The sequence below is a fragment of the Aotus nancymaae genome, unplaced genomic scaffold, assembly GCF_030222135.1.
Source record: "Aotus nancymaae isolate 86718 unplaced genomic scaffold, 86718_ANA_hifiasm-v0.15.2.pri h1tg000018l, whole genome shotgun sequence".
Taxonomy (NCBI): Eukaryota; Metazoa; Chordata; class Mammalia; order Primates; family Aotidae; genus Aotus; species Aotus nancymaae.
Window position 1 is genome coordinate 5,136,136 of NW_026988430.1, and position 12,763 is coordinate 5,148,898.

The window sequence follows — 12,763 nt, forward strand, 5'->3', positions numbered from 1 at the left end:
CCTGTAGTCCCAGCACTTCAGGAGGCCGAGGGAAGCGGATCACCTGAGGTCAGGAGTTTGAGACCAGCCTGGCCAACATGATGAAACCTCATCTCTACTAAAAATACAAAAATTATCTGGGCGTGGTGGCGGATGCCTGTAGTCCCAGCTACTCAGGAGGCGAGGGCAGGAGAATTGCTTGAACGTGAGAGGTGGAGGTTGCAGTGAGCCAACATCACGCCACTGTACTCTAGCCTGGATGACAAGAGAGAGACTCCATCTAAAAAAAATAAGGTTGAAATGGCCGGGCACAGTGGTTCACGCCTATAATCCCAGCACTTAGGGATGCCAAGGCAGAAGGACCACTTGAGCCTAGGAGTTTGAGACCAACTTGGGAAAGATGGTGAGACTCTGTCTCTACAGAATTTTTTAGATTAGCTGGGTGTGGTGGTCTGCACCTTGCGGTCCCAGCTACTTGGGACGCTGAGGCAGGAGGACTGCTTGAGCCTAGGAGGTTGAGGTTGCAGTGAATCATGTTCTCACCACTGCACTACAGTCTGGGCAACACAGTGAGACCCTGTCTCAAAAAAAAGAAAAAGAAAAAGATAAAAAAGAAAAATGAAATGACCAAGTACAGTGGCTCATGCCTGTAATGCCAGCACTTTGGGAATCCAAAGTGGGAGGATCACTTGAGGCCAGGAGTTCAAGACCAGCCTGGGCAACACAGTGAGACCCCATCACTACAAAAAATAAAAAAGATCTTAGTGGGGTATGGTAGCATGCCCCACAGTCCCAGCTACTCGGGAGGAGGTGGGAGGATCCCTTGAACTAGGGAGATTGAAGCTGCAGTAAGCCATTATGGTGCCATTGTATACCAGCCTGGGTGACAGAGCAAGACTCTATCTGAAAAAAAAAGAAAAATCGTTGGAATGGTATATCTTAGGTTATGTCTTTTTACCACAATAAAAAGAGCAGGAAAAAAAATAAGCTCACAATAAAAAAAAATTTAATTGCAGCATTTGAAGAATAATTACTTAAGACTGTCACTCTCTGAATCCCAGGCCCCTTCTTCTTATTAATTTATTTTCATTTTTAGGAGACAGGGTCTTGCTATGTTGCCCAGGCTGGCCTCAAACTCCTGGCCTCAAATCATCCTCCTGGCTCCTTCTCTGGAGTAGTTGGGTCTAGGATTCCAGGCACGTGGCACTGGGCCCAGCCCCTGAGTCCTAACTATGCTGTTCCAGGGAGAGAGGGTGGGAGCTGGGAGTCAAGACCCCACGGGAGGGGAGCCGTCACTTCCAGTCCTCCCACAAGGTGCAGATGCCAGCTTCTGAGGTCCCGCCTTAGGTAAGCGCTAACTCCCCACTGGCTGGGTGGCCTGGGGTCTCGCGAAGCTCTGCACTTCCCCAGCCTCCACCCTCCTTTCTGTGGCAGGTCCAGCCCTGGCCCCACGCCTTGGAGGCTGTGCCTCTCTGGACCTCGGGATGTAAGACCTTTGATGAGGTGGGCCCCTCCCACTATGTCGTCCAGCCTAGCCCTCTTCTATCCCTTGGCAGTGCAGACCCCCATATCTGAGGCTCTGCCCACCCCACCATGCCCAGCCCTCACCGACACACCCTCTGTGACATCTCAATGCCTTTGCCGGCCAACATGTGGCCCCAGCCCCCAGCTGCCCCACCGATGGCTTCACTTCAGCCCCTGTTTTCCACAGCCACACCCAGGCCACGCTGCTTCCTCCCTAAATCACAACTGCAGCCCATTCCAGAGTGCAGAGGGGAGCACTTGGTCTGCCGGGGTGAGGAGAGCAACCCTGACCCCTCTCCCACCTGTTCCCTAGGCCTGACCCGAACCCTCTGGGGCTCCCAGGGCTTAGGGAACAGTTCAAAGACGATTAGCTCCAAGGAAAACCCCAGCTGGCATCCCTTCACTTTCATTACTTATGAATCAGCTTCCCAACTGGAACCTGCACTACTATTTACTTAGTACTTCTCTTTAAACAGACTCACTTTAAAATCTCTTAAATACCCAGGTTAGCTTTGTCCTAACGATAATATCTGTGATGGGAATTGACATGCTGATCATGTGTCTCTGTGGCACATTGAAATAGACATAATTATTACAGTAAAATGGGTGGTGCTGAGTCAGTGAGGGTTAAATAAACGGCTGAGGTCTCATAGCTAGGAAGAGGCAGGCCTACACTGAGGCTTATCTGGCTCCGGAATTGACACCTTTGGCCGTTGCCACCTACCCCTGGCCTGTGACAGTTACCTGTTCCCTGCCCTGGTGATAGGGCATGCTTGCCCGACACATTAAGGCTGCGGGTGGCAGAGCATGGCTCTCTGCGAGTGTGTAGGGAGGGCCAGGTAAGCTGAGCTTTGCTCACCATCCTCGGTGGCACCTGCTGGTGCTGGGCCAGTCCTCTGCTCCCTCAAACTCAGGGGACAATGACCTGGGGGTCCCAGACTCCCTGCAAGTCCTGGCCTTCAGGCTCATGCCCTGCCTTCCTCAGAGGGCTGGGGGTCTACATCAGGCTAACTGCACAGCAGCCTCTGCCCCTGTGCCCCCCCATGCCCCTTCCTGGCTCCCTGACCCCTCTTCTGCCCTAAGGCAAGAGCAGGAGGCACTGTGTTGGCCTCAGTCCTGAAACCTGAAGGCTGAGAAAAAGCCCATGGAAGGGATACAGGAAGGAGGAAGGGGTCCGGGCAGGGGTGTGGGGAGGAGTGTGGTGTTGGGGGAGCTGCCTGTGGTTGAGCCTGGCTTCAGCTCTCAGTGTGAAGGGGCCCCACAGACAAGGTGGAGGCCAGTGGCCCCCATGGCCCCTGTCCCTTGGGCTTGGCACATGGTCACCCTCCTGTCACACTCCCCTGGATGCTCCTGACAGTGACGGCTCCACCTGCCTTCTGGATTAGCCTGGAGCCCTTTGCAGTCTGCATTCAGAGTCAAAGACTCAGGGATGAAGGGTCCTTATAACTCATTCAGGAACCCCCATCCCTCACCCACTCCACAGTCCAGCACCCAAACACACCCATGAGCTCAAGCTACCACGCCTCTGCTTGGGCACTCTGCCTGCTGGGCAGCCTCACCCACCCTTGACCACCCGGTAATGCTGCCCTCAACACCCTACTCAGGTGTGCAGCCAATGTGAGCTTTCCACAGTGGTCCCTGGCATGGCCACATCTGTGCCACCCTATCGGCCTTATCACACTTGGTGGCTATTGTTCAAATGTGTCTCCCCAATGGTGTTGAATTTCTTGAGGACCTGAGTGGGACACCACCATCTTTGTGGCCCCTGAGCTGGGGGGTGCAGCTTGACAGCCTCAGAACTCCCTGGGAGATTCTGGGGACCCACCCCCAGGGAGCCCAGGCTTCAGGCCCAGAGTACGGCCCAGTGTTCTGGAGCAGGGTTCTACCAGCACGGCCTCTGCCGTCTTTGTGAACATGGAATTGGAGGCCGAGAGGCGGCCTGAGCTGTCCAAGGTCATACAGCAAGGTTGAGGCAGGGCCAGGGCTTCCAGCTCCCTCTCAAGCTCTAGCTCAGGGCTTGGCAGCCACCGGGGTGATGGTTCCTGCCCCACAGGGCTTCCAGCAGCTGAGACGGTGACTGTGGCTCATCCCCTATTACGGGGCTTTGGACAAAGTTCCTCGTACTCAGGAAGAACCCGTTTCAGGGCTTTTGTCCTCCCTCCCCACACATCTGCCTGGGCTCACAGCCCCGCCTGCCTCTGCAGGACAACAGCCCTGGCTGGCGCCGCCTCCTGGAATATCCTGACACCAAAGCATCCCATGAGGGGCTCATTCACACTGAAGGTGTCCCTGGAGGCCAAATCCTCGAGGCCTGGGGAACGGTCAAAAGCAGCTGTGTTCAGGTCCTGCTCCTTTCTGCTCTGCAAGGCTCCTTGGAGGCAGAGACCTAGCCTGGTGCTTGGCTCACAGAGGGCAAGCACTCAGCTCACAGAGGTGGAAGGGAGGCAGCCGTGGGGTGACCACAGGGTGATGGGCAGCTGGGTGGGAGGAGGAGGGAGGCCAGCCCAGCTCCTCCCTGCCTGTGCAGCTCCCACTCTGGGCCAGTGGCCTTGGAGACTGAAGACAGCAGCGCTTAGAGGGAGGAGGGAGGGCGAGTGGAGGCCATCCATCAGCGGGACGTCAGCGGGACGCGGAGAGCCTCATAAATCAGGGAGGCTGTCTGTGCTGGCGTCCGGGAGCCTGAGGGGCAGGCTGCTCTCCGGGATTGAAGGCGGCCACGCCTCGGGGCTGCCCTAGTTGAGGAGGGTGGGTGAGCCTCCCTTCCTTTCCTGGCATTTCGGTGTGTTATCCAAATACCTAACGGCCCCCACCCCCACCTGCAAGGCAGGCCATAATTTTGTTTTAATTATTCTGATTTTTAGTGCACAAGACTATAGAAAATAGCATAACAAATCCCAAAACATATCCCCAAACTAACAGTTTCATTTTTTATGGAGGGTTTCGTTTGGTTTGCTTCTCTTTAAGAGTTGGGGTCTTGCTCTGTTGCAATCACGGTTCACTGTAGCCTCGACCTCCTGGGCTCAAGCGACCCTCCCACCACAGCCCCCTGAGCAGCTGGAACAGGCACATGCCACCACATCGGCTAGTTGTTTGTATTTTTTTGCAGAGATGGGATTTCACCGTGTTGCCCAGGCTGGTCTCAAACTCCTGGGCTCAAGCGATCCTCCCCCATTAGCCTCCGAAAGTGCTGGGATTACAGGCTCAAGCCACCACTCCCCGCTTGAGATTTTTTAACTCAAAATAATGTGAACGATAGAACATAAAACTGCATAAAACACAGTTGCCTAAAATGATTAGTTATAAAGCAGACATCAGCATAATTACCACCTGAGTCATGAAACAGGAAGTGGCCAACCTTCCCCGCCCCCACCACATGTTTCTCTCATTCAGCACCTCTCCCTGCCCCGGTTATTACTGATTTCTTCAGAGATGAAGACTTGCTGTAGTGCCCAGGCCGGACTTGAACTCCTGGACACAAACAATACTCCTGCCTTGGCCTCCTGAGTAGCTGAGACCACACGCCATTGTGCCTGGCTTTGCCCTTCTCATATTCTGATTTTATCTGACATCACGGCTCAGCTTTCCTGGTCTTTTAAAACTATAAATACAATAAAACATTACAGATAAAAATCCCCTTCCTGCGGCTCAACCCCACCCCAGGGAACAAGCATAATTTTGAAATCTACATACAACATTCCAGGCTGTATTTGATATTTTTACTATACACATAGTTTAAAACTTTTCATAAATAAAAGCAAGCCTATATATATTATTCTGCAAGTTGCTTTTTCACTAACTCCAAATGCCTTGTAAAAAACAGCTTTATTGAGGCATAATTTATGCACCATAAAATTCAACCATTTCAAGTGCACAATTTAATGATTTTTAGTAAATTTAAAGAGTTGTGCAACCATCAGCACAATCCAATTTTAGAACATTTCTATCCCTCCTAAAAACTCCAAATAGGCCGGGCATGGTGGCTCATGCCTGTAATCCCAGTAGTTTGGGAGGCCGGGGTGAAAGGATTTAGAGAGGCCAGGAATTCTGGATCAGCCTGGGCAACGCAATGAGATCCTGTCTCTACAAAATTTTTATTCAAAAATTACCTGGACACAGTGGCTGCACCTGTAGCCCCAGCTACTTGGGAGGCTGAGTTGGGAAGACTGCCCAGGAGTTCCAGATGCAGTGAATTACCAACACACCACTGCGCCCCAGCTGAGCCGACAGAGCAAGATCCTGTCTCCAAAAACAAAAAAAGTCTCAATGCTTTTTTGCTCTCTCTCCTTTTTTCCTAAGTGCTTTTTGATACACATTTTAATAACTGCCCCTTATAAAGCTCCTGCTCTGTGCCAAGCACAGCTGTAAGGGTGTTAAATATGTCACCACATTTAACCTTCAAAGCAACTCCACAAGGTGACAGTCTTAGGGCGATGACACGGAGGCACTGGGCGTAACAAACTGTCCATGGCCACCCTATCGGAAAGTCACAGAACAGGCCACAAACCCGCAGTCTGACCCCAGAGTCAGCCACCTGACCACCCGCCGCACAGCCGCCTTACACTCATGCACTCTTACTGCCGTGTGGTACGTCAGGCAAATGTTTTTACCCCACCGTACGAATGAGAAACCAAGGCCTGGAGGGGTGAGTGACTTGCTCAGCATCGCTGGATGGAGAATGACGGAGTGGGGGTTTGGATCTAGGTGCATGTGACTTCAAGCTCGCCTGGCCCCTTGCTTGTCTCCTAGGCTGCCTTTCCTTTTCATTACAGTCAAGAGACAAAAGGGAGAAAAGAGGAGGATGGGGGGAAAGGGGGAGAGAGTGATGTCATAAAAAGCTTTTTTTTTTTTTTTTTTTTTTTTTTTATTGAGACAGAGTCTCACTCTGTCACCCAGGCTGGAGTGCAGTGAGTGGAGTGATCTCAGCTCACTGCAGCCTCCACCTCCCGGGTTCAAGCAATTCTCCTGCCTCAGCCTCCCGAGTAGCTGGGATTACAGGCACCCACCACCACGACAAGCTAATTGTTTGTAATTTTAGCAGAGATGGGGTTTCTCTATGTTGGCAGGCTGGTCTCGAACTCTCGACCTTAAGTGGTCCACCTGCCTCAGCCTCCCAAAGTGCTGGGATTACAGGTGTGAGCCACCGTGCCTGGCCAGAACAAACTTTTAACTTATTTTATGCTCATGCCGATATTCAGGGATACACTTACATACATACATGTGCAACACAGGATCTCTGAACACCAGCTCTAGTCAGAGTGTGTGTACACCTCTGTGTGTAGGCTGTACATGTGCGTGCACATACCATTCCAGATGCATACCCACACAGGCACACAGTGTACACACAGATGCTCATGTGCACATCACAGCACACACACAGCTGGACACACTCAAACGACCAGAACTGCTGTTCATAGATCCTGTGTTACTCAGGGTGAGGAGAATGTCGGTGTGTATGTGTGCTCGTGTCTGTGGTGAGATATGGGAGTTCAGTCTTTCGGGGTCCCCTGGTGGCCCATCTGTCAGGGTCTGGAGCTAAGAAATGCTCCATCAGAGTAGACCCCTTCACCGAAAGGCACTCTCAGCCGGGAGGGCCCCATGCCCCACCGGCCTCTCTTTACACTATCAGGTGCCTGCTGAGGTCCTTAGATAAAGTTTCAGCACCTGGAAGATGGGGCTGGGCATGATCTCTGGGGATTGCCTGGCCGGGTATGGCCAGGAGTCGAACACACCGAGTCTCTTCTCACTGGCCTGGATGCTTCCATCCCTAAAGCTCATTTCTGGCCCTGGACTCCTCTGAGTCTACACAGACCTGCAAGGACCTATAGGAGCCACATCTAACAATAGCCACAAGCAGCAGTCAGTGAGCAGACATGAGTGCCAGACACGGGGCCTCACCACAAGTCCAAGAGCAGGGCACAGCAACTCCTGCCGTTTCACAGATGGGGAAACTGAGGCACAGAGGCCTTCGGCAGGGCCCTGTGGCTAACAGCAGATGGGCTCCCAATTCAAACCCAGGCTGTGTGTTGACTGTACAACCCAGAGAACACTCAAGCCCCGCTCACGCAGCAGCAGTACCCTGGCCTCGGAACCCAGGAGTTCTAGGGTCCGGCCTCTGAGTCACGGTCCTGCCCTGGTGGTTTACAGAAGCAGAGACACTGACAGCTTTACTCACCCACGACCAAACGAGGAAGGCAGAGGGCAATGTGGGGAGTGTTTCCCAAAGTTAAATCCTTTAATTAAAAAACAACACAGCCTTTTTGTTGACTTTCCCCCTTCCTTTTCTAAAATAAGGGTGATCTTATACAATGCTTATTACTTTGTATTGTTAATTTAGCAAGATAAACATGTGGGCAGCTGCACGCCAGCCCCCAGATCCAGGGGAGGGTTTTCTGGTTTATGGACTGTCTCAGGTTCGAACGTCCTTGGGGCGTCCTCCGTTCCGTGCACCTTAGCCTGGAACTGAGACTTCTTTTTCTTTTGTATCTGTCCTTCCCAGATGTCCTATTTGTATTTACCAAAACAACCTAGTTGAGGAAATCCTATCCAGTATGTTTGAAACCTTTATGCTACCAGCTCAAACTGCGGATTGAGTTAACAGTAAAATAGAGGAAAACTCGTTTTCTTATTCAGCAGTCAAACTTCAAGGCAACTTCAGCCCCAGGACCTCAGCCAGTTCCTGGGAAGTGAAGGAATCAAACAAAGGCTTCTAAACAGTAAAAAATGTCTTTAGAACAGAGCTAGGCTCAGAGAGAGCTCTGGCCTTCCTGCAAATTAAGAAGAATGATTTGGTGAGCTTGTTTATCTCCCTTCCACCAGCAAGGCTCAGTCTCCCCAGGGGTCACCGGCAGCAGACTCAAAAGGAAGCCTGGAGGGCCGTCTGGGCTGGAGAAGGAAGCAGCCCCAACACACTGGGGTCGGGCAGTGTCGGGGCAGAGTCTCCTCACTTCCACAGTAGCCTGAGTCATCAAACAAAGTTGACCAGACACTTCTACGTTGATCTGGAAAAAGGAGGTGCTCCTAGTACATCTTAGAAAGATTTCCATAAAACGGGCTAAAAAGCAATCATAAAACCACAACAACCCTCAAACAGCCGAGGGAAAAGATGAAATTCTGTTATCTGGAAGCCTCAGAGAGAGCAGAGGGTTCACAGGTGAGAGCCTTGGCTGGGTGGGGGTAGGGGTCAGGCTGGGCCCTCTGCGGAATCAGCAGTGGTGTGGGCTCACCTGTGGAGCTGCTCCTCTGAGAGGGCCTAGCCCCCTGGATAACTGGAGGGTCCTGTATCTAACAGCAGCTCCCACCATGGCCTGCAGCAGCTTGCACCCACAGTCCTCTGATCACAGAGTGGGCACAGATCAGGAGGGCGAGTGAGGCAGGGCAGCCCAGCAGCGGCCATTTACTCCTGCACCCTTCTGAGCATGGGCCCCACCTTATTTCATGTAGCCCTCGCTACTGCTGTGTCCAGGAAGCAGAGGCTCAGAGAGGTCAAGTTACTTACCTGAGGTCACACAGCTAGTATGTGCCGGAGCTGGGAAAAGAATGCACATTTGTCTGACTCCAGGATGTTGGCTTTCTGCCTTGACTCCCCAGCCTCTTCCACTGGCTGGTAGCAGGTCCTGGGCCTCTAGGGAGGACGTGCCTACTTGTGGCCGGCTGTGCGCCCGGCCTGGGATTGACCTCACACCCTCTCACACCTGGGGGCTGCACTGACTGCGGCGGGCAGAGTGCCTCCTTTTCTCTTTCCCTGGATACCAGTTTTGACCCCTCCGGTTTCCACCACGATCACAGCGTTTTCAGAGTCAAGCACGGTATGAGGGAAATTGCTCTTTCCCTGGAATAATTCATCATCTTGTTATTTCTGTTAGCTGACCCTGTTTGAGACTATTCAGTGCTGAGCTGTTTGAATTCCCAGCTTGGAAATCCCCAGGCTGGGCGGGAAATGGTATTTCCTGAGCTAGGAGCAGACGAGGGGCCTGCTGCCTGCAGGCTTGGTGGAGGGAGGGTCGGGGGGTGTTTGGGACAGCGACACAGTGGGGAGGAGGCTGAGGACAGAACCAGGCCACATTTGTGATTCTTCTGGACCCAGAGTGGGTGTGTGGTGAAATTACACAGGGCCTGCTGGGCTGATAGCGCGGAAGGTGGCAGAGGGTTACTGTCACCTGCAGCCAGCAAAGCCGTAGGTATGAGTGGGGAGGGGGCTGCGGAAAGCGAGGGGACCCCTGGACCAGGCCCTGGACCAGGGCACAGAGGAAGGCTGTGAGGGGCCTCAGGAGACCACGTGACAAGCACACCGCTCACAAGCACAGGCCTTGGGCTAAACCCTCGCTCTGCCACGCTCTGTGGTCGCGTGCAATTCACCGACCCCCTCTCAGCCTTGGCTTCCTCCTCTGTAGAGTGCAGGGAATGACAGTCATCCCCACTATTCCTTTAATGTGAGCACTGAGGGTCAGCGTGAATGGCTCAGTTGGCCTCCAGCTGGGGTCCATGGGACCCAGGTGCTGGCTGTTTAGGGAGATCAGCAATCCCCAGTTTGCATGGAAACTTCCTTGGTTTCAGCACTGATAGTCCCGCCTCTTGTGAAATCCCTTGGTCCTGGAAAGTCTAGGACGGTTGGTCACTCTGCCTGTGGTCTCATGCGCCTCAGTTGCATTAAAAGTGCCAGGTCGGCCGGGTGCGGTGGCTCAAGCCTGTAATCCCAGCACTTTGGGAGGCCGAGGCGGATGGATCACGAGGTCAAGAGATCGAGACCATCCTGGTCAACATGGTGAAACCCCGTCTCTACTAATACAAAAAATTAGCTGGGCGTGGTGGTGTGTGCCTGTAGTCCCAGCTACTCAGGAGGCTGAGGCAGGAGAATTGCCTGAACCCAGGAGGCGGAGGTTGCGGTGAGCCGAGATCGTGCCATTGCACTCCAGCCTGGGTAACAAGAGCGAAACTCCGTCTCAAAAAAAAAAAAAAAAATGCCAGGTCACATCTGTGTCCTGGGGAAGGCCAAAGCCCCTGCTAAGGTTTCTGTGATAGCGCCTCTGGCTCTGAGGTCTGCTTTGGCTGAGTTAATTCAGTGTTGAGGTAGATACGTGATCTGACACACGTTTCTGAGCCACAGAGACTCAGATGTGACATTCAGCCCCCTTTCCCCCGAGATCCATAGGCCCGAGGCATCTGGGTGTGCGGGACGCTGCAGACATCTGGGGTGGGATCGGGGGGCTTATATCACCTCAGTGCAAACAGCAGCCAATGGAACATGATGTACAAGCCCTTTACGCTCCTTCAAAGTGTGTGGGATGCGGGGGTGAACAGGAGTTGCTCTCAGGGGCCTCCTGCCTCACCTCTGCTCTCTGACCTCTGCTCTTTCCTCTAAATTCTGTTCGTTTTCAAAGTCTCTTCTGTGGTCTTGGCCCCTGGTTGAAATGTGCCCTTTAAAAGCATTTTTCCTAAACGAAGACACTTCCTCCCCGGAGGAACTGTCCCCTCCCCAGCTGTTGAGGAAATGGCAGGTGTGTTCCACCTGCAGCAACACTGACTTACCGTTTAGACTTGGAAAGCCCTAAGAGCTGCGGAAGGCCCCGCTGGGCCTGTTCCAGGCCCTGCAGGTCACCATCCCTGGCTGCATTAACCCTTTCTTGCATTGCTATCAAGAAGTACCCAAGACTGGGTAATTTATAAAGAAAAGCAATTTAATTGGCTCACGGTCCCTCAGGCTGTACAGGAAGCTTGATGTTGGCACGTACTCAGCTTCTGAGGAGGCCTCAAGACATAATCCTGGCAGAAGGCCAAGGAGGAGCAGGCATGTCTCATGGTCGGAGCTGTGAGAGAGTGGGGGGAGGTTCTACACACTTTTAAATGGCCGATCTCATGAGAACTCACCAAGGGGATGCTGCTAAACCAATCATGAGAAAACCACCCCCAAGATCTAGGCACCTCCCAGCAGGCCCCACCTCCAACACTGGGGATCACAGTTGAACCTGAGATTTGGGGGCACACAGACCGAAGTGAGATGGCTCTGGACCCCAATTCAGAGTCTGGCTGATGGCTCTCCTGCGTGTGCCTGCAGGAGCTGCTGGGCTTGGATGAGGGGCTCTCCCCATTTGAGGCACCTGGCGACCTGGGTCTCACCCACAACCTAGCGCAGAGATGCCACAAAGGCACAGACTTTCAGGGCCAGGAGTGCACCTGGCCCAACCTTGCACTTAACAGGGACTCTGAGGCCCAACTGGCCAAGTGACCCGTGCGTACTTACACACTGGCGGCAGCAGAGTGGAGGAGAGTGCTGCTGTGGCGTACCTGAGTGATGTATTTTAAAACAGAGTCATGCCTTGTAGAATGAAGCTTGTCAGTGACAGGCTGTCTACTCGGCAGTGGTCCCATAAGATTGCAAAGGAGCTGAAAAATTCCTACCACCTAGTGATGCTGTAGCTGCTGTAATGTCACAGTGCAACACGTTACTCACTTGTTGGTGGTGATGCTGGTATAAACAAACCTATACAGTGCCAGAGTCACACAAAAGTGTACAGCAATGTCCTCCACCCTCACACTCACCACACATTGACTCACCCAGAGCTACTCCAGGCCTGCAAGCGCCATTCGTGGTACGTGCATCCATCCCCCACCCACCCAACCATCCCCTCCCTCACTCACCCTTCCCCCACCCACCCATCCCCCACTCCTCCACCCATCCCCTCACCCATCCCTCACCCATCCATCCCCTCACCCATCTGCCATCTCCCCATCCCCCAGCCATCCTCACCCCTCCAGCCCCTACTCACCCATCCCTACCCTCCGTCTTCCCATGCATCCGTGCATCCATTGATTCAGCAATACTTCTTGACAGCTAAAAAGGGACTCAAAGATGAACAAGCCTTGACTTCTGCCTTCAGGAACTGGGCTCTGGGGAACCCAGCATTGCCGCGCCACGTCTGGAAGCACAGCCTGGGAAGGAGGTGCGGGGAATGATCTGAGCAGGCCCCTGCTTTGGGGGGCAGGGATGACACAGCCCAGTTTTGGGTTCCCTTCTCCCCATTAAAGAGCCTGGGCCGAGGTGGAGGCGGAGGCAGTCAGGAAGGAGGGAGGAGGAGGGAGAAGCTTCACTTGTCAGCTGCTCAGCAGGTACAGACTGAGAATGCCCCCAAAGAGCAGCCGCTGAGAGGCAGGGGGTGAGCACACCGAATTATCTTCTGGTAACTGGCATTGAAGATGCTGCAGACATCCTGGGGTCTGCATCAAAGCGCTCAGAGCTTCGCCCATCTTGCTGGAGATAGGGGAG

The 12,763-nt window shown here is 53.3% G+C and overlaps 1 protein-coding gene across 1 annotated transcript in view; it reads right to left on the reverse strand.

Moving 5' to 3' along the window:
* Positions 1-12,454: 12,454 nt before the first annotated feature.
* Positions 12,455-12,763, reverse strand: part of RPH3AL (rabphilin 3A like (without C2 domains)) — a 128,546-nt gene continuing 128,237 nt past the window's right edge. Inside the window, exon 10 of the mRNA XM_064378149.1 lies at positions 12,455-12,748. Within this exon, the coding sequence (XP_064234219.1) occupies positions 12,592-12,748 (157 nt within the window). The 3' untranslated portion in view covers positions 12,455-12,591. The remainder of the gene's footprint in view (positions 12,749-12,763) is intronic.